This window comes from Triturus cristatus, chromosome 11, assembly GCF_964204655.1.
Source record: "Triturus cristatus chromosome 11, aTriCri1.1, whole genome shotgun sequence".
NCBI classification, from domain to species: Eukaryota; Metazoa; Chordata; class Amphibia; order Caudata; family Salamandridae; genus Triturus; species Triturus cristatus.
Window position 1 is genome coordinate 1,112,834,176 of NC_140594.1, and position 22,753 is coordinate 1,112,856,928.

Consider the following 22,753-nt stretch of genomic DNA (forward strand, 5'->3'; position numbering starts at 1 on the left):
AAATGTTGAACAGCCTGTTCTAAAGATGGATGCAGTTTGCACACAGTTTTAATGTATGACTGAACAGAAAATTGTCGTGAATTGTGAAGACAGGATAAAGGCCAGTCGGCAGCGTTTTTACTTGTAAGCCAGTACTCAGTACCGGCCCATTCAAAGCACTGCATTTACCCCAATACAGAGATCTGGGCCTAAATCCATCATTTTTTTTCTCCCCATGCCATTCCAGTTTGAACCCAGCCATATGCAAATCAGTCTTGACCCTGCACCCAATGGGAACAGTCCAGCTCGAACTGCCAGGCCAGATCCTCCCTGGACTGAAAACAAGCATCCCAGGACATGGCTTCCCTCCACCCACCCCTGGAAATCTTGATTCCAGTTAATGGGGAGAAAAAAGGGCAAGTGTAGATGGGTGTAGATGGCCAGGGGGATTTACTAAATAATTACTTTCGAATATTAAGGCCGCACCAGTCACTGGGTAGCAGATACCCTGTGGAGTTTGTGAGTCTGCGGGAGCCATTTAATGCAGTTGAGTGGCATCCCTCCATTGGTATTCCATGTGCCATGCTCATCGGTTAGACTTCATGGTCCACTGTTTTTTGTAACTCTGTTCTGTGTCCCATGGAAATTGGCACAGGGTAAAGACAACACAGGCCCTTCTTCTTCCTCCCTCTCATCAGCAGCTAGGTCGAGGCTTCAGAGCTTAGCTTAAAGCCCTCATGCACGGCTCAAAAAGCATTTACTGGATATAAGGTCGTTTCTGGAAGCGGAAGATGCTGAATCCAGTGATATACACTTAACACAGTTTTGCCTTAAACTTGCAGTCCCATTTTTAATACAATGTTGCTCGCTTTATTTATGTGTTAATTATCAAAACAAATAAAGAAAAGGCAATGCCGTTTACAATGCCAGTAGCTTAAACTCCCGCAAATGTGAGACCTAATGCATTGCAAATGCTGGTTTACTTTTAGCCATGCTGACCTGCTATGCAACATTACTAAAAAAAAAAAAACAACATTGACAACGTCAATAGACCTCACATAGGCGAGACCTTTTGGCTTTTGCCAATGATTGTTATGCCACGGGTACTTGAGCTGTCAATATTGTAGCCACTAGTGAAAAACATTTTTCTCTTTGGCTCAACGCTCCACCCTTGGTTGATGAAGTAGGGGTGTGATGGGTAGTAGATGGTGTTGTGGGGGCAATATGAGAAGGCAGGGCACTCACTGGAGTCTACACTCCATGCTAACAGATTCTTGTAGAGCGCCGCATCGCCATCAACATGGCATCTCACCAAAACATTTGTTAAAGGAAGGGTGCCCAACTTGTGCCAAGGAGGGCTGGATTCTTGCTTCTGTTTCAGGATAACCACTTGCTCCGTAAATACATTCTATTTAGAGTAACCGTAGGTGTGCATATTCTATAGATTCCTGAAAATCTACCCAGCTCCCTCTGGCAGACCTGTGCTGGACATACCCGAAGAGAGTGCGGTAATACCTGTACATCACTTGACCATGGAGCACTCTGTAACATGGTGCTGTAACAACCAGACAGGGGGGCAGACATTCTATCAATGAAGTCAAACCCCCCAATCAGCGTCCGTCAATGACAGGACAGACAACACACAGATGAGGTTACCTTTCCTGGCGCTTTATCTTATCTGGCATTTGTCAGAATATCGCATGTTGACTATTTGCGAATAGGATGCGTTAATGGCAGTACAATGCACAGACACACATTCCATGTGATCCATACTCATACTAGTACAACAGTAATACGTTTTACGCACATTGACTCACATTGAATGTTCATTAGAAGACTGTACAGACACCAGTTCAATGTAGGGGACCGCACGCATTTCACTGGTTTATCGTGAATCAAAGCATTGTAATAACAGCACACTACATGCTATGGGCACATTAAGCATATTACCCCATTGTGTGGTTAAACTAGTTCAATGCACAGGGGTGACTACACAAAGGCTGGGCGGGACGATACAGCAGTGGACTCTAAGACAACTCTGGCCCCCTACCCATCTTCCCCGGACTACAACTATCAGAAAATAAAATAAATAAATAAATAAAAAACACAAAGAACTGGCTGAGGACCAGATGAGATATCCGAGCAGGCATCCTGCCTCCCTTAGGAACGACAGGCTCCGGGACTCTACGCGCCACAACACAAAGGAAGAATCGATGAATTGAGAAAGGGCAAACAGATTGATATCTGTGGCACTACGTATCCCAGAATACGCTGTGTTTCAGCCAGTAAAGACAATCTACATAATACAGCATCCTAGCGCCTGTAGTATCAGCCCTGTAATGGGCAGCAAGTTGATGAACAGCGACAGCAGAATGGGACAAGCAACAGCGATATGTCTGCCAGATACTTATATGATGTGTGTATGTGTACGTGTCTTAGTTTCTTTCTGTGTCCACATGTGCCTATCTGTACTTGAATCTGTCTGTGTGTAGGCATCGTTACATGCGTCGATTTGCATATGCCTGCATGTATATGCAGGTCTTGCTGCCAGTAACTGGGTGTGTGTTTGTGTGTCTGAGTCTATATGTGTTCACGTGCATCCTTGTATACACCCGTTTCCTGGTCTGTCTTCGTATACATTTATGTGTCTGAATGTATATGTCTTTGTACTGATACGTCTGTGCCTGGACGTGAATTGTGAGGCTGTGTAGTTGTCTGTATCTGTGTGGGTGTGCTTAAAATTACTGTAGCATTTGCATGGCGGTTTCCTGTTTGCGAACCCAACTGTGACAGTATGTGTGGGTAAGTTATATTCTATGGAGTTTATGCACCTGTATGTCTGTGTCTGACTACAGGTGTGTGTCTCTTAGGTGTTTATCAGTTTGAGTTAAATGCCCGAGATCCAAGAAACAGATGACAAATTCTGGAAATAAAGACTGGTCAGCAAGGAACACTGTAAGAGGGTACTCGAGGTGTGTGTGGGCCTTAGCCCAAATGTATATCTCGAACTAGACATTATGATGGAGTCTGTAGCTTATCCTTTGATGCATGCATGTTCATTGCCCTACGATTATTCAGCAGTGATTTGGCTTTGTACAACAGGCTGTGGGAGCTCTACACTCTTTGGCACAAAGAAGTAACAACAAGCATTTGCAATGCAATAGGTCTCGCATTTACGAGAGTTTGAGCTATTGGCATTGTAAATGAGAATGCCTTTTATTTATGTGTTGTTTTTAAAACTGATAAATAACATTGTCATTTACAATGACAATAGCTTAAACTCTTGCAAGACCTATTGCATTGCGTTTGGTGTTAGGAGAGAGCGTGTCCTGCCTGCAACAGCAGGCAGGACAAAGCTATTTGAGAAAATAGTGCTCAGAGACTGTAATTAAAGCCTACCGAGCTACAACACAGGTAAACGGGGGTGTCTTTATGGGAGGTTACAATCTGGGAAAAGGTGGTGTTAAGGAGGTACTACTAAGCCTGTTAACTAATGAAAAGCCACAGTTTCAAATGGACAGTGCACAAGCCAATGAAAAATATGGGCGGAGAGTGGGCAGAGCTTCACATCCATACCTAAACACAGAATGCCTCGCAGAGCAGCCCATGCGCTGCCCAGGCTCGACCTAAAAATAACAAGGAGCCAGTCCACCACAGTGGGTGTGAGGTGCTTAGGACTGTGACAACGGAGAGAATGCCCCTACGTTTATCTTAGTCGCCATAGTCCTAACACATGAGAATTTAGCAGGCCCAGAGTGGGTGTAGAAATTAGGCTGCACCAGCCAGGACATGTGACACACCTAAGTAATGGATGAATGTACGAAACTTGCACCAAACCCATAAACACAGGGGCCCATCTCAGTAGTTGCCTCTGCATCATCTGGCAAGTAGATGGAATAAAGACACCACAGTACGTTACACAAATAATCGTTGCAGGGGTTAGTGGTACAAAACATTTCTCACTGGTATTTGGATAGATGAGTATGGTGGAAAGACTAGCCAGCCTCCGGAGGATGAAATGTTGAAACAACAACCCACCAGGATCCAGAGGGAATCCCAGATACAGGAGGGACTGTAACTTAAGAGGCTGGCATAAAGATCCCAAAGCAGCGCACAATAGCACAGATACAAGAACTGTGAACCCACAGCCACGGTAACCGGAAGAGAAAGAAAGCAACAAAGATGTGGGAATGGGAAGCGGTGTAATGAGCTATGCAGGAGCGAAATGCTGAGAGCAACTCACCAAGCGTTGCCAGACAAAGGTGGACTGAGCAAACTTCCTTTTTAGGTCTCGCATAGCGTTGCAGCGACACGCGCTGCCCGGCGTTTGCGAGGCATGAAGTATATACTATAGTGGGGAAAGCTTTGCATAGGCTCCGCCCATCTTTGTTTGACTTACAGCCTAAATGCTGCCTTCTCATTGGTTTTCTACTTGTTAGTCCCTCCTCCTGATGGCCATGGCGTAATTTGTACACATCCGAGGCTATTGGCCCCTTTACTCAAACATTATTTTATGTCCTATGTCCCCCGCCCCCTCTCGCAGTTCGTAACTTCTCGCCCCATCACCCCTCCACTCCCGTCCTTGCTTTTTTAAATGCCCGCACTCTCATTTGTAATGCAATACGTCTCGTGTAAATGCGAGCCGTATTGCATTGCAAATGCTTGTTTGTGCTAGCACCGACTACTCTGCTCAGGAAGTGATGCAATGTGACACAGATGTACCGGCCAGCAGCCCATTCTCCCCAATCTCCAGGTTCCAACCTATTAATCCTAGAGACGCGTGTATTGCGGCATTGAGTGGTTAGCGTGGGGAGTGCATCAGATATTGGGGCGCTTTAATAGTCGTGGTGATGTATGTAACTTCCTGTTCCTTGTCTTGCTTAAGCCTGAGACCTAACATGCAGTACCCCCAACTTCGAAGGAGGAAAAGAAAGGAATTCCTAAAAGACAGCACATTTAAAGAAGCATTCTTCGTCCTACAAAGGCTCAAAGGGAGGTCCTTGAACCACCAGAGGCTGATCCAAGAAAGGCATTAGAGGTGTAACCATGCTACGTAAAATCAAAACCCAAGAGCAATCTGGAGGCATTATCGGCAATGGAGACCAATCCCTTAAAGGATTCAGGGAAATCGAGACAGTGGCAAATCGAATCACCGGAGAATAGGAATCCAAACCCAACTGGAATCTAGCCCTCAGAAAATCAAGAATGTGCATGTATCATGTGATATTGGCGAGTAGGAAATATTGGGAAAGAGCGGCACACTGAGTTCTCCAAAGTAATTCAAAAAGTATTCAACAGTCACTTTTGTTGTGTTGGGTGCTGGTGGCTATCTCCCTCTGACCAAAGGGAGTGAGTTCAGACAAATAAGATAGCACTGTTAGAGTTGCAACAGTGTCCCCCATCTAGCATTCCGCTGGGATGAATCTCCGTTATGTGTTCATTCATAAATCAAATAGATCACAGGTAATTACCTGAATTTTTCTCCAAATTTAATTTTTTGAACCTTGATCCGTCACAATGGTTTCTCCCATAACTTTATCATCAATGCAGGTATGAAATAGTACATTCCCATTTCATCTTTAATGTATAAGTATAATCCATTCGCAATCCACAGATGTTTGTATTAAATGTTCCCAATGCATTTCCGGACCAAGACCTTCATCAGGGGAGGTATTACATCTGTAGGATAATGTAAAATATAAGAGCGTCATGGTCTCCATGAGTTAGCACTCATCATAAACAAATTGATATTAACAACAGGGTTCTCGGTGAAAAAGGGGTGAACCACTGAGTGAAGTGAACGTTGCTAACATGAAAGTGACACCTCCGTGATGAATCAATCGGTCACGTTTGTGGAAAGAAAATTGCGACGTAACACGTATTAGTCAAAAGTATAGCGTGATGAACGCACATAAACGGACACTATGTTAGAGTGAAAGAAGATTCTATTATACTGCCGTGGTGCACAAAAACAAGCAAACCAGTGGAATCATGCATGAATGAACACATAACGGAGATTCATCCCAGCGGAGTGCTAGATGGGGACACTGTTGCAACTCTAACAGTGCTATCCTATATTGGGGAGAAGCCAGGTCTAAGATAAGCAGAAGGGGTGCCAGTGCTTTGAATATGCTTTAAAGAAGGAAGTGTGTTTGGACTGTTGTAATGCTGAAATCCCTTACAAAGACTCTCCCAATCCTAATAATCCTATACATTTAGTCTCCGTGCAATCAGCCTACATTGATTAAGTTGTTGGAGACTCAAGTGACACCAAAGGAGGGGAGAAGGCAACAATGGCAGGGCCTACTCCGAGCCCACTGACAGAAGACGAAGCTCTGGGATCTAAGAATGCCATTCACAATCAGGAGATAGCAGAATCATTTCCACACCCTCTCTATCGACTTACTGGATTACCCCAGAGAGAAGGGGAAAAGAAGAAATGCAAACAGCAGACCCTTTGGCCACGTCAGTAACAGATAATCCATTCTAACAATCCCCCTGCACCTCACCCCAAGTCCAGAAACATAATAAGGGAGCGCTGTCTGGTAATGTGAAGGGGTTAACGACTCAGTGCATCAGCCTATAGATTAGTCTTGCCTGGCGGATACAAGACCTGAATTGGATGTAGACAGAAATCCAATCAGCAGAGAAAATTATGATTCAGTCTCTGGAGAGAATGAGACTTGGTACCTCCCTGCCGGTTCATATAAGATTTGGCCACTAACTTGTCTCCACACCAATAGGGACTTTGCCTTGATCAGAGAAGGGAAGCTGAGCTACAGTCCATATTGTGCAGAGTTCCTTCTAACTGGATGACACAGAGGTTTCTAGGGCAGAGCACAGGCCTTGATCCCTCTCGATACCTAATGTAGCCTCAACCTCTTTCACTGGCATTGTTTCTCAAGACCAGTGAAGGATGAGGAGGCTGAAGATGCTCCCACCATGGAAAGATTGTCCAGATTGAACCGTCATTGGAGAGAAGGCGCCAAGGATTTCATAGAATTTAGGCTCCAGCCTGACGCATATAATGCACTAGGGTTTTATTGTGTTATCTGCCCAAAGGCACCAGAAGTTCCCAGAGGCCATGTCCCCATGTGACTAAAGGCAATGGCTTGCAGGAACATCACCTCAACTGAGAAGGCTTCTAGGATGAGACCTCAATTTTATTACTGTGGAAAAGGGATAGAAAAGCCTCTCCCAATGCAGCTACCCTGCAATACTTCGGGTAAGGAAATAGGTTTGACTTAGTGGAAATTTGCCTCCCTTCAAAGGAACCAAGGAGAAAACATACCTGAGAGGTGTGCAAGGAAGCCTGCCATGAGGAATGAGCATAAAACAGTAGCCATTCAAGTACTGATGAACCTGAATCCCCCTGGATAGAGGGCGAACCACCAGAGAAGCCAGCAGCTTTGTGAACACCCTAGGAGATGATATTACCACAAAGGGGAGGGGCAGGGATGACTCTGAAACTCAAGGCAAAACCACAATCCAACTTAAGGGAAAGAGACGAAATGGAGAAAACAGGCCAGCTCCCACCTCAGCACACGGTCTTAAGGCTGTACACCACAGCTGTCGTACCCCAATGAGCTCTCTTGCCAAGTCCACACCTGAACCGGAGTTGCAGGGCATAGTGGGAACATTACTGTAACCTTCAGTAAACATGAAAGAGGGACAACATGAGAAATGCAAGCACATACATTCATGTACTTGCAACGTCCACCTGTTGGGACAGCAAAAGAATAGGAATTGTTTGGGCCATTCATGATCTCTTTTAGTACAGGCTCCTGAGTTTGAAAAGTATTTTTTCTTATGGTTGCAAGATTCCTATCTCTGGGATGGTACAGCCTCGTGACGAGGAAAAGAGATGCAAAGTTAAGGTTAAGGTTAATTGTACATTGGCCTCTTTGGAGACGTGACCATAGTAAACTGTCATTTTCCCAAAAATCAAAAACGATGAACATTAGCTTGACGAAAATAAGCTGACAAAATGCCATTTTAGAGAACAGTAAAAATAGCCAAATGCGTTCTTCCCAAAACTATATTTTCTTGGAAAAGATAATAGTAACAATAAAAAACAAGCATTTGCAATGCAATAGGTCTCGCATTTGCGAGTGTTTGAGCTAATATGACAATGCCTTTTATTTCTGAGTTTTGAAAACCTGCAAGCGGTGCGTAAACACGCAGTTTGTACTTCTAGACCTTGCTTACAGGAACCAAGGCTGGAAGTAACTGCGCCTCTTCTACTGCCAGCCTTGATTCTCTTAAGCAAACTGCGTGTTTACGCACCGCTTGCAGGTTTTCAAAAAACATAAATAAAAGACAGTCATCTACAATGCTTAGAGGACTTAGGGGGGCACATTATCCTTGTCTGCCCCAGGCACCGTGGCTCCCTGGGTATGCTGCTGGCTATTCCAACAGTGGGTCCTCCACCCTCAGTGGAAAAAATAAATTTAAAAAACCTTCAGAAGGAGGGGCTTCACAGCAGAGATCAATGGCAACTCGATTTTAAGAGCACAGCAGCCGTCAACAGCGAAAGGTTTGATGTTATTTGCAGAGGCACAAGGAAGCCAAGCCCCGTGTTTTTACCAGACTTCCTGAAGTCTGCTGCGCGCGAGGCAGGAAGGCAGGGGTATAAATAAATGCCACTAAACCGCCTCTGCTGAACATGCACGCTGTGGAAACGCCGCTGCAAGGTCAGGTGCTGGCGGATGTGGCTTGTTTGTCAACCTTGGAGAGTTCAGCGCGCGCACTGTGCCTAGTCCCTGGGGTGAGGCACCAATAACAAGCCGAGGCGTCGGCCCACCGAGGAGCTGAGGCTCCAATTGTTATTCTCTTGTCTGGATCCGCACGCAAGATGAATTGCTGCGCCCGCAAGGATCGTGTGATCACGTGATCTGAGGCGGAAAAGAACGCGCCGTGAACGTGCACATCTGCTGTCCGGGCGCAAGCTGAGATTGCCAGGAAAGACACGCCGTGAGCGTGCACATCTGCTGTCCAGGTGCAAGATCGAGATCGCCAGGAAAGACACGCCGTGAGCGTACACATCGGCTGTCCCCTTTCGGACGCAAAACCCACAACAATAGATCTCGCTAAGGCGAGCAACGCATGCGCTGCGTCGCTAGGCGAGATCTAAAAAAGGAATAGTAAGAGTGAAAAGGGAAGCTATTAAATAAGGTACTACTCGACTTGCTCTGCTTTATCTTCTGCACCCTCAACTTTAAGCAGCGGGAACACAGTCAAATCCAATCTATGGAAACTCAGGTTGTATGCATTACTCATTGCACATGTGTCACTATTTCACCAAACGACTAATAGGATATTTGGTTCTCAATCCTGTGATGCAGGCAACAGAAGCAATGTTGTTTTGTTTGCTGAGTTTTACACAGTGAATCAAAGGACTGGTATTTTGAGGGGATTAAGTAGCATTCATGAATGCGGATGAAGGCAATAACCAGCAAACGAGGAAGTTGTGTTCTTGGGTAAACAAAGACGTTTGGCGCCAAGAAGACACTGTTTGGGTGTTAGGAAACAACCCTTTCTTAAGCCAGCACCCGCAAGATTGTCACCAAAATTCTCTCACTTTCAAGTCAGAGAAAGAAAAGTAAACGCTAAGCTCCCTTGGAAGACAGAGCCAGATATTTGACCTTTGTCTTTGAATGCACAGTAAATGCGACATGGTATGAGTAAGATTTAAAGGCCTGTTTACAGAAAGCAAGCACTTGGACGGATACTGCAATTAAGGTTTGGGCAAAGAAAGGGAGAAATTCAAGCGGGACAACCTAAAAAAAACAGAGCGAGCATATAGAAAGCCAGAAAATGTAAGTTACAAACAACAAAGACAATGGTAAGCAACAGACAGAATGCATTATCCCGGTAGCTTTCCGAATGTACCCAAGATGCTGTTAGCATACCGTAAGGTTCGACCTACGAATGAGCCAAAAACTAAAATCTATTGTGCAGTGCTGGACACAAGGGATTTCCCTCCAGAATAACACATAGGAAAACCCTCTTGCTGAATAGATTGTCACCAGAAAGCACAGGCGATTTTAGTTATCTGATCCCCAGTAAAAGTGCAATATAATGTAATCCAATCCGGCTTCAAACCAGAAGAGGGTGTAGCAACAACACCAAACGCCTTCTTTATCTCATGGATAAAACCTTCAGGTCCCGCACTCCGGTGCTGGTTTTGTCTATAGATGCTGAGAAGGCCTTTAACCAGGTACACTAGCTGTTCCCTAGACAAGTCATAGAGGGAGTGGGACTAAGACCACAATTCCTGAAGCTGGTGAGGAGCGAATACACTGAATCCAGCGAGAGCAAACAGATTCGCAGTAGCAAAGGGCTCCCACCAGGGCTGGTCTCCATGTCCTTCGCACTTTACATGGAGCCATTTACGGAGAAGATACGACCAAACACATCAATTAGGGGGAATCCCTTTCAGCTGTCAAGAACACAAAATAGCCCTGTACACGTCAGGATGTGTCTGGCACAATCTCAGTCCTCCTTCCCAGCTCTCATGAGCGAGCTAGACACTTTCTGGAAGGTTTTGGACTTCAAAGTGAACATCCTCAAAACACATGCTGTCAATTTAACTATAGGGTAAAATGGAAAAAACAACTTAGACACCACTTCCCCTTCCCATGGGCAGACCATGGGGTGTCTTTCCTACGCTCCGAGAAACAGTGGAGAGAACTTTTGCAGGTCTCATCACTAAGGCGTGCAAAGAACTACAGAGTTGGGACAGCCGGAGGTCTCTCCTGGGAAGCAGTGGAGGACACTGCTTCCCAAGATACTATAGGTTATGCAGACTCTGCCCCTAAACCCGAACCCCCTTGACACTCAGTAAACTCCAACATATGATAGAAGCGTTTATCTGGAGTGGTAAGCGACCCTGGATGGCCAGAAGAAAGAGTACCCCCGTCAAGGTATCAGCGGCATAGGTGTCTCTCACCTCATTTAATACTACCACGCAGCGCAGCTCAGATACATGGTGAATTGAGATAGACCACTTACAGGAAAAAATTGGTGCTTCATTGACCAATCCATTGCAGGGATTCATATCTGAGCCCCTGGCTCCCTAAAAAGCACCGTCAAGCAGGGGTCTACGTATCATCCATCACACTGGCAACTATAGCAGCCTTGAACAGGCTCATGGTAGCAAATGGCCTCTCTACCCACACTTCACCCCTCACACTCATTATGGGTATTCCAACATTCCCACCAGCAACCACTAGCTTTGAATTCCACACATGACTAACTCCAATTTAACTACGGCCTACCCGGAATGGATTACTGATGTTACACCGCGGTCAGACACAGTCACCAACCCTCCATCATCCCCCACACCTCCAGACCAATAAGAAAATTCGAAAAATGGCTATTCACCACAGCCAACGATAAAAGCCTGCTCTCCAACATATACGAATTTTTAAACACCTCTAAGGGCATTAGGAAATCCCCTGCTCGAAGACACTGAAGACTGGAACGCACCTTCCTAAGCAATGGGCCGACATTCTCCACAGAACCCGCAACTCCTCTCTAAATACTGCAGGGATAGAATCCCAACTGAAAACCATCCACTATTGGTACTACACTCCAGCTCGACGTGCACAATGGTCACCGAACTCCACAAACACCTGCGGGCACAACTGTGGCCAAGCAGGCACACTTGCTCTAAAGATGCCCCAAGCTTAAGAGATACTGGGAAAAAGTGCTTAAAAGACACTGACAATATTTTGTAGATGGGTATTCTCCGCTTTTCAAGCTACATACTACTGAGGCTTCCAAACCATCTGACATAGCCCTCTCCCTATCACATGAGTGGGTATTGCACTGGCCCGATGAGCTACCAGACAAGTCATCCCATCCAGCGGTAGGGGGAGGATGCGGGAGGGGAGGGAGGATGCGGGCAGGAAAAGGACGTAGGGGAAGCGACTATAAAAAAATTCAAATAAAAACTTACCTTTTCGCCACTTCCTCACCACGTCTCTCCTCCGTAGTCCTTCCCTCGCTCGGCCACAGGAAGCACACTCAGGCTCCCAGTCAGCCAATCACAACGCTACCATAGCAGCATTGTGATTGGTCTGAGCACTGTGTTTCGGCGCTCATACGCTGACTGGAGGCCTGGGCACGTTTTCCACGTAGGCTGTAATGCAGCCAGCATGGAGAGCATGCGAAGTGCACAAGACTGTTTCAGGCGGCCCGAGAGAGCTGTTCAAGCAGTCATTGCGCACTTTAGGAGGGTGCTCCCACTCCTCCCCCGCCCCCTCTCGCAAAACTGTGGGCAGAAGTAGGAAAAAATAAAATGATAATAACATTAGTTATGGTTTTATTTTCTCTGTGTTTCACTGCAAAAAAGCAGTGGGGCGACGCTCCTCTGCCTTAGCGAAGGAGCTGCCACTGATCACATCTAAATGGGGAACGGAGATAACCCAAGTCAACTCAGACTGACTTCATAGACTCTGGGACACTGTGGCGGTTGTACAGCTCACAGCATCACTGGAACAAACACTGCCACTCTTCGACAGAATGTGGGGGCCTGGAATCCACTTCTTAGCCCACAGCTATAGGAAACTCAGCTGTTCCGCCACCTTTGGGTGCTCTGATTGACAGCAAGCGAGACCTAACACAATGGCGGACCAACCTCTCTTCGGGGACTCTGGGAAAACTTTTCCGTACATTCCCTACCAACACTAGTCTTCCCGCCCCATCCATTTTGACTCCATTCCTCCATGCACCCTCCCCTCATTCTCCCCACACCCCACATGACCCCTCAGTAATCCACCTCACCAGCCTCCGGATGTAGCTGCGAGTACGAGTTCAATAAATTGTCAATAAAAAGCCTTGAACCACAATATGCCGTAATCTCCTTTGTTGAGTAGAAAGAGAGACAGCAAAGGTTTTCAACAATCATCAAAAGTATTCCCCGCTGGTATCTGCCATGATGTACTTAAGATAACTGAAATTAACTAAAGGGGATGGGGCTACAAAGAAAGAATATCAAATCTAGGCAGGCAAAAAAAACCACCAACAGTAATGCGTAGTAGAAAAGCGACACTACTTACCCTTTCTATCTGAGCCCTCTATTTGCGGACTGTGCGCACTAAAGCATTCAATGGGTTAATTCAGGGGCAGCCCCAGCTCTCCTGGCCTGACTTTTAACTTTATTTATCCGCGAATTCACAAACTTCAAGCACATTTTGAAAACTGCCCTTGGGTGTTGATGAATGCAAAAGAGGAAAAAAAACAGGAGCGGTGCAGGTATATAGGTACAGGCACACAGAAGAAATGCGCAGACAGCACTCAAACAGAAGCTCCTGCTCCTCAGAAAAAAAATAATTCTAATTACCGTAGCAAGAGACACCTGCCAAATGCAGCCTTTGTAACCAGGACACCTTGGCACCGCAAGGCCGGAAACACCAGACACTCTTCTTCAGTGGAAGCTGGATCACTGGTTTTTTTAAATTGACATACACCACAAACATCATGTTTTAGTATTTAATCTGATAAATTCCATGACAGTTAGTTTAAGCGTGCTGCCATTTTGCCCCAGAGTCGCATACTTTCACTCTGTTTTGTACCAAATACCACAAGGAAAAAGTAACCGCTTTCCTCACCCCTGCTTTTCTCCATACTTGAAGGCTTGGGCCCAGCTTTACTTCAAGTTGGTATCTTTCACCTCCCCTACATCAAATGGTTTCAGACAATGCCCACCTGTATCGAGCAGATTGAAAGAGCTAAGAAACTGTGTTTTTACATGCTTCCAACAAGCTTTCAGCTAGCCACTGATCTGAGCCCCCACTGTATGGTCTCACAACATAGTTCCAACACTACCACCATCATTGCCCCCTTCGTGTTTACTGTGCCCAAAGCAGAGTCTTATCAAGAGAGCTCGGCCAATAACTCTGACGTGCTTTGCTATACCTACGGTGTCATAGGAGAATCCTAGTTGAAATGACGGATACCATAAGAGTAAATACCATGATGAAGAACCATCAAAATACAGAATTTTCACGTAGTATTAGTTGGGCAACAATACTGGAACATCCGACTATAGGTAACTCATTAAGAAAATTCACTTCAGTCACCCTCAAACATGCTAATATGAACCCTTCCCATAGCCAAATCCTCCTTATTGTGACTCTCGCACCAAACCTGCTTCTACAACTAACCTAAATCTTAATTATTAACGTTACACTCGCAGTAAACATAACCATGGCATCAACATTAAAGCTATTTAGTAATTTTTCCCTTAAACTAATCCTAAAACCTACTTGATAACAGCACTCATGGGTTAAAAATGACCCTACCCTTAACCTAAATCTTAACTATGAACATTAACTTATGCACTAAACTGGACCCTAATCCTCAGCTAATACCTATGTAGTAATATTTCCCTCACACAAACCCTAAAAGTAAATCCTAATTAATAGATATGATCAGGAATTTATTACGTGCACATACGCCAACAGACTTCACTGTGCGCCGACCCAGACAGGAAACCACAGCAAGGGGAAATCATTGATGTTAACAAATTATTAGCATTAAACCCAAACTAACAATTACATTAAATGTAGCTTAAATTCTAATTATTAGCATTGCCCTTTTACTAAACATAACCGTACACCGACCCTACATTCTAATTATTAGCATTACCCTTATACTAACCATAACTCAAATCTAACCCCTTTTCCTGACTGAAACCATGACCCTTCCCCAACTATGTCTATGTTTGAACCCCTCACCCTTTTTAACATACATACCCATTTTAACTGAGAAGGGGGAAAAAATGTATTCAATGTGTTTTAATTTCATTATTGCAGACCAAAAATAATATATGTTCTAACTACTTTTCTTAGTATTAGTTCTTTTAAGAAACTACTTCTTATAGGTGATTTTTCACTTTGGAAGAATTCCATCCAGAATGGTCAATTAATCAGCAGTTCAGTAACTAGTAATTGCAACCTCTTATTAAGATATCAAGGAGTAGGTCCTGTATCAGTGCTGTATTTGGAAAGCACACTTACACCTGCAGCTTTCCTGGCTGCAGTGAAGTTTGAGGTGCGATAACCATCTGCTTAGATCATAGTTTTTCTCATACTGTTGTACAGGTACTCTGTACTTTACGCAACTATGGATATGTAATTCAACCGACACTATGAATAGGTAAATCATTTATATAAACGTACGAGTTTATACTTGGACAGACTCAATTGCGGTTGTACCTAGAAGTGGAATTACAGAGCTGTGGGGGATGCACGTCAGCACATCCTCTGGTGAGATACAGCACTTTTAGTAGTCCCGAACATTTGAGAAGGAGCAGATCAAAGCCTGGTTTTTAAGTGCAACTAAGTAATTATTATTTATCGTTGCCTGTATTCCTTTTTTACATTACCAAAATTATCGCATTTAGTATATTTTAACCACATACATAAATGCCATTAAATATAAATTAGGGCTTGCATGTAGGTTTCTTACATTTCGTCTAAGGCATATCATGATATAACTAGTAAGCACAGACCTTCGTGGACATCCCTAGAATACAAGAAATGTAAGAATACTGTACACAGTAAATCTTCATTGTGCTGAAATTTACATAGCTAGGAACATGAATTCATAAAACGATGTTCACAGGAAGGCTCATATATTCAATTACATATAGCTTGCTTTCTGAGCCGTAAACAAAACTTGTACATGCTTTTTCAGGACTGTATGAGGGTTTGATTTAAATGTTTATTTATAATTGCTGTAAAAATGCATATTCACAAGTATCGCTATTGCCTCCCTTTCTTTAGGTATTCTACTCATCTTTCCATAATTGCAGACCAACTACTCTAAACAAGGGAACCAAACAATGCCTTTTTTTTTTTACTCCCAATAAAATCCAACAAAGGTTTGAAGTATCTCCACCAAGGCTCTCCTGTGAAAACGCAGACCGCACACACAGGTCAGTATCTTCTTTAACACAAAGCCTCCACAAGAATCCCATCATTTCTACATTGAAGAACACGAAGAATGTCAACTTCCCCAATTGGACCTCCAAACTTGCATGATCCTGAGAAAACAGCCGATCAACAGACTCTTGGAATAACTTAATATAAAAGTATTCAATAACCATTAAGGCATAAGCAGGAATTGTATAATAAAATGGCACAGTGCATAAGCTTAAAAGTTTCAAAGACATACTTAGATCTGAAGGGGCCATCCACAGGGCATACAGAAGGCATGTAGAGTGTCATTTTAGCATGCACTGCTTGACTGGACCAATCAATGGTGTCAAAACTTGTGTGTTTTGGATTGCTGGACCGGATGGAAGAACACGTGTCAAGGTTCTTTGCTCTTACGTGAACGATTAGACGAGACCTCACAAGTGAAAAACACGCAGACCACGTGCATGAACAGAACCCACTGTAAGGTAGGGTAATGCATTAAAATAAGCCAGAAATTAGACAGACTAAAGTCTAATTACAAACCAAAGAGTGATGTCATCTCTACAGCAACAGATTACAGTCAGAAAACATAAATGTCAAGGTCCTTTTAGAGAAAAGCATCAATGGGCGGCAGCACAGATTTTCGACCCATCAGACAGGAGACAATTTCACTCTGCCCTCACATGTGGACCATCTCAGTATACAAGCATCAGTGTAAACCCTGTGAAGAAGGACCAATACTGGGTACATGTAATCCCATCATTGAGATCAAGGTCTTCTACGCCGATCGGAGGCCTCCGTCGTTTTTCATGGGTCTTCATTACCGCCTGTATTTCTCAATCTCTCCAACACTTGTATTACTTCCTTCCTGAGCTGTTACATTAAGCTTGTGCTAACTCCATCCCTGTCAGCCTCAAGCCCCTGAGCTGAGAAAGCACATTCAAGCTACATACTGGATCAAAACCATCTTCTGAAATCACATTTCATACTGCTCAGAAACAGCCTTTGCACTGCACTTACTTAAGAGCACATATTCACTCAGCAAACACGACTCAGCTGTGCTCCTCTTACTCTAGCACCAATCATACTTTATCTTTTTCAGAAGGGAATCTTACGGAAGAGGTGTGGCGCTGCGGCCAGGGCGACTGACTCCGGAATCTGGGGATCACGGTTCGATCCCCAGTGCCAGCAGCAGTTTAGCCCAGCACCATGTGACTCTGGGCAATAGCTTGCTTAATCATCCCGATGGCCCCCAGCGCCTAGAGACCCTTACGGGTGATTGTTCGCGCTTTACAAATGTGGATTATTATTATTACGTTCTCCCTGCTGTGCCAACCGTAGTTTTGTGCACTACTTTCATATCACTTTTATAATTATTAGAGTGCTAGAACAAGCCTACTTTCAACTTTATTCCATTAAACATTTGTCCCACTCCATCTTTTTTTTACCCATTAAGTGTGGGCTTCATAGTGCTGAAGCCCTTTATTCACATCTTCATGTTGCTTTCAGACAAGCTGGCTTTCACATGTGTGTCCCCCAACGTCTGCCAAACACACAACTAGAATTAAAGCTCCCATCCAGTTCATACTGCAGTCAAGTCCATCAACTGCAGATTAAAGACCAACACAACTTAAAAAAAACACCTCTATGTGAAAAGAACACTGCACCTTAACTACAACAAAATCGGTTCAGGACAAACTCTACACACAGCATCAGATCAGTGTAAGGGTTCAGATCATTCACCCACAGTATGTTAGATTAAGTCTCAGCGGGGTCACACATTGGCCCTAAAAGGTACCCAGTTTGAAGTGCCATGCGAACCAAATTACAAGAAGAGGTTCACTATCAGCCTTTTTCGCAGTTCGCCTTGGCAATCTCACCTTCTATATGCTCATTCGAATGTCCTTGTACATACCCAGACAAAGCAACTCTAATGACCTTGTACATAGCAATATCCGATCATAAATGCTTCCACCATGACACCTCTTTCAGATTTGGTCTGCCAGCTCTCTGTGGGCCAATTGTGATTACTCATCAATCATTGACAAGATTACTCAATAAATACCTCTTCATATCACCCTAAAGCTGGCTTGCTTTCAGCTAGAAAACGAGCCTTTTACCTGTTACTGGCACTTGTACTTAAAAATGTGAATGGCAGTGCTGTCTACTACGTCTCCAACCCTATATACCTCTCTACACACTGACTAAAAAAGTCATGAATGACTAACTGTAATCATATAGTGGGACCCACGCTACCCTCTGCTGCTGCCTGTGCAATCTTCACTATAACAGTTCACCACCAGACATCCTACTGACTCCTGCTCGCCAAAAGTTAGGAAAAAAACTGACATTCAATTGCTTGCAACTCAAAAGATGTTGCCCTGTTCCCTTCACATCAAAGTAAATATGTATGCTGCACAATTGTATCACTCAATAAAAAGCAAGTTAAAAGGGATAAAGTACCCCCTGCCGTACATTATAAGAATATTGCAAGTCATTGAGGTGTCCATAATCATATAGAGGAACGAGGCCGAACGCCGATTTCCTTTACAAGGTTATGGAACTCCGAGGTGACGAGCGACTGCAATTGAACTCCAGGGTCGGGGGGGGCGCATCAAGGGTGAAATGGGGGACAGGGGCGCACTGACACAGGGGGGGGGGGAGGGGGGGGATGAGTTGGGAGGGGGAGGGGGGCTACTTTTATGGAACATGGGAGTTAATGCTGTAATGTACAGTTGTTGTTTATTTGAAAACTAATAAAAACTGTTTCAACAAAAAAAAATGGAACTCCGAGGTGACTTGCAATATCCTTATCATGGACGCCAGGTGTACTTTATCCCATATAATACATGGGCACACCATCACCTTTCCCACAAACTACTTAAAACCTTAGTGCGTAGCTCTTTTATATGAAAGAGCGAGCATGTTAGCAAACATGAGGAATAACAATAAAACCTCCAGTTCAAAATCAAACACATCAAGAACCTGTTAGATATTTATAGCAAACAGATATTAGAAGCAGTTCAATGCAAGTCAGTATTAAACAAAAAACTAGTGTGGCTCGGAATGTGTAGAAACATTCAGAAAGATTCTAGCTATCTAAGGAGTGCAAAAAAAATAAACATGCTCTCTTTGCTGTCACTTGCAGCTAAAAAAAAAAAGAAAAATAGAGCAGCAGAAAGAAAAGCAATGTTCGTTTTCATTGCTTTAAACAGCTGCTTCAATAATGCTCCATCACCGGACCTGCCTTTCACCTCGGCTGCTGGCTCTGGCAGAAGGAATTGTGACATCAGAACTAGATTGTAATAACTTATATTAGGTGAGTTCTGACACCTTTTCTTTATAACCAGCGACTGGGTGTGTCACAAGTGGTCAATTATAAATAAATCAGAGACTGCTGTTTATACAGGGAATACAGAATCACATGTGTTATAAGCTTATAACACACATCTATTTGTTTTCCAGCTGACATCTATGTAATTAGCATAGTTACACACTGCTCAAATGTTTCCTATGAATTAGTATTAACCACCCCACCGTTTATTGCTATACTGTCATTTATTGCTCCTGTTGCAAAAAGTTGTTGATCAAAATCTTATGTTGTTTCCAAAAACAAAGCACTGCCAAGTCTGCAGTATTCTATCCACGACAAAACCTAGCCTGCTCATGGTTATAAAATCTGTCAGGATTATCAAATCTAGGGCCCTCCCGCCCCAAACCACAAGTTCCTTGACGCCTCGAGCAGTCACGACACCCTGTACAAGACAAACATCTCAGGACACTGTAAGTGAGAGGCAACTTTGTTTGCGAGTTTTATGACTGGTGCCAGTAAAGCAGCCTTTTATGCTGATGGGAAGAGCGCCGCGTGTTAAGGTAGTTTGTTAGACTTGGATTTTACAGGGCGATTTGGAAAATAATTTAGAAATGGGCTGGTTGTTCTGCAGTAATCAAGTACCAAAAAGAAGTGGGTGCAAACCGGAGGCATACCAGAGGCAACAGAAGAAGAACCGTTTTGTATTCACAAGCCAATTAGTCTGTTTAACAGGAAATGTTGTACTTGCGAGAGAGGTACAAACTTAACTACTTCTGGATATGTCCAAAACTGATGCAACAGCCAGCTATGGGCCTTTTTAAACCACACTAGTAAATACACTTCGAACATTTTCTACTTCGAAAAGGCAATAACAAGGCCTTAAAGCACTTTAACTGGAAATAGTAGGAGCTCAAAAGCAGAGATTGGAGAGGTCATACTTCAGGGTGAAGGACTGGCATCTCCAGGAATTCTTGAAACAATCAAATGATCAAGTGTGGAATTACGCATGCCAAAATGTGTACTTGCATAAGGAGACTTTCACCACCCGTAAACACAGAGACATACAATAGTCAGCAAATTGTGCACCTATTATTGTGCATGATGCAGAAGGTCAAGTGAACACAAAGATCCTTCAACACCCACACTATCAAAAGCGCAGCCCACAGACCAAGAATAATCGAGAACTTAAAACGGAACCCTTTCAGTCCATTAACATAAGATAATAGGACTTTCAAAAAACAAATTAGACATACAAAGACAGCTCTGTCAGATACGGAACTTATCATTATGCATAATCAGGCGTTAGCCAGGTCAACCTGGAATACCTCCAACATATCCAAGGATGATATAAGGGGGGTAACATTGGACATTAAACTTTAAATTATAAAATTAGACATAGAAAAGCACCCGATTGCCGATCATATGAAAAAAATCACTCATTTATCAACAAGACCTCTAAAATTAGGCAATTTGATTTACAATCCCTGAACACTTCGGACATATTAAATTAGAATAATTGCATAGGGTCAATTCAGAAACACGTAAATTTTATAGACAGATTTTTAGGGGTACATGGATTCTGAAAAGATCATAACGTCCCATATTCAGTGGAAAAAGGTTACGTTTATCTCCACAACCACACACAAAAAGAAATGTGTCCAGTGCTCAGAGAAAAGACTTGGAACTCCTTTGCTACTGCTACTCACCCAAAATCATCATCCATGGACTTGAAGAAGAATTTGTAGTTGGGCTTGTTCAGAATCCCCTTAAAGTCGCCTAGGGTGACCAGTTCTGCTGGGATGGGCAACTTCACCAGGTATGGTGTCTCCTGCTCGTCCAGGTGGTAAATTACCTTTGTCTCACCCATGGTCGCCAAGATATCCAAAGGTTTACCAAAAATGTAAGTCACTGGCGCCTTCAATAGCCAGAGCCTTTCTTCCAATCAACACAGTACCGACACCCCAAAAATCCAATGCGGTGGTTCATTCAAACTTGTCAACTCCGTGGCATAAAGCCCACTGCACTTGACCTCACCACAAGACATCAGCTGTCCTGGCCAAGCCCACTGCATCAGGCCCCAGTGCATAAAGTCAAACATTTTGCATTCAAGAGTCTGCAAGCCATTATTGTAGAGTTTGAAATCAAGTGCACCAGATTGTTTTCTGAAACCAGCACACTAGAGTACATAGAACATAGGGTACCAAACCAAAGGTCCACAGCAGCAGAAGGCCAGCCCCCAGGCTGCTGTACTGAGTTAAGTGATGCTACTCCTACAATTAAGTTTCCAGAGCCAATGTATACCAGTGCACACAAGCTAAGTCTTCAAACAGCCAGTTCACCAAAGCGTTGAGTCGTCTACAAGAGCACCGCTTATCCAGAAGAGCACAGTCCAAGATGTAAGAGCATACGGCGCTAAAAGCAAGATGTGAAGACACCACAAAGGCAGCAATGTCAACTGCCTTAAAGTTGCTAGTCCCCAAGGCACCAACTCTATAGCATTAGAGTCAATTGTCCAAAGCACTGGAGTTACTGCACTTAAGTGAACGATGTAAGACACCAGAGTCAAATGTGCAAGAGCCTATCCCAGGTAAGATAATGGCCCAAAGTACCAGATCCAACAGAGTTATATCCAAGACCAGTTCAAAGTTCTATGGACTCCTACACCAAGTCTATAGAAACAATTATTAACTGATATGCAGCCAAAATCCAATGTGCTAAGGCCGGCAGCAATGTAGTCCTGAGTCAATGTCTTGGAACACACTTGAAGGCCGAAAAACTCTGTCCAGGAGACCAGAAGCCAAGGCTGGAGCGCTAGAGAGAGACCTGACTTCTAGACGCTACAGCACAGTACAAGGGTCTGACCCGGAGAACAGGGTCATGGAGGCCAGAAAACAAGCTCTAGGAGCAGCTGTCTTTCAGCCCAGAGATTAAAGTGCTACAATGGCTGCCCTGGGGGCTAATGCACAGGGCTCTACACCGGACGGTACCGGGGAGCACGGCTCTTCACGGTTCGGCAGATGGCTGTGCTGGATCCGGCATCATGATGTGGGGAGGCCAGGCCGAGCTCCTAAAGCGGTCTCGCCTGAAGGCCAGGGCGCTACGGCCGGCTGCAGCGGGGCACAGAGCGCTGCAGTGACCGGGCAGTGAAAGCAAGGCTGTGAAGGACTGGCAGATGGACCCACGATGACACTTGTTCTCCAGACACCCCTGTGTCTCCGCCTGCGCACCGTTCCGCCTCCAATAGCTCTGCCTCAGCCGCGGGTCCGCCAGCCTCTACCCCCGCTCCGCTTGGGTCTCCCTTGTTCTCCTCCGGCTCCTGTCAGTATGAAACGCGCATGCGCCTGACAGCCTGCCAGCTGAGAGCCCTCCTCGGCTGCAGACCCAAGTCACGTGCCCACGACGGGGTGGTGACGTCATTGACACTGACTGTAGTGACGACAGTCGTAGGGGCTGGCACGCGACAGCCCCCTCCTCTCCGCTGGAAGACTGAAAATAAGAAGGGGGGGGGGGGAGGGGAATCACAGGTGACGGA

The 22,753-nt window shown here is 44.5% G+C and overlaps 1 protein-coding gene across 1 annotated transcript in view; it reads right to left on the bottom strand.

The window, feature by feature from the left end:
* Positions 1-22,552, bottom strand: part of DVL3 (dishevelled segment polarity protein 3) — a 506,262-nt gene extending 483,710 nt beyond the window's left edge. Inside the window, exon 1 of the mRNA XM_085635609.1 lies at positions 20,928-22,552. Within this exon, the coding sequence (XP_085491735.1) occupies positions 20,928-21,088 (161 nt within the window). The 5' untranslated portion in view covers positions 21,089-22,552. The remainder of the gene's footprint in view (positions 1-20,927) is intronic.
* Between the last annotated feature and the right edge of the window lie 201 nt (positions 22,553-22,753).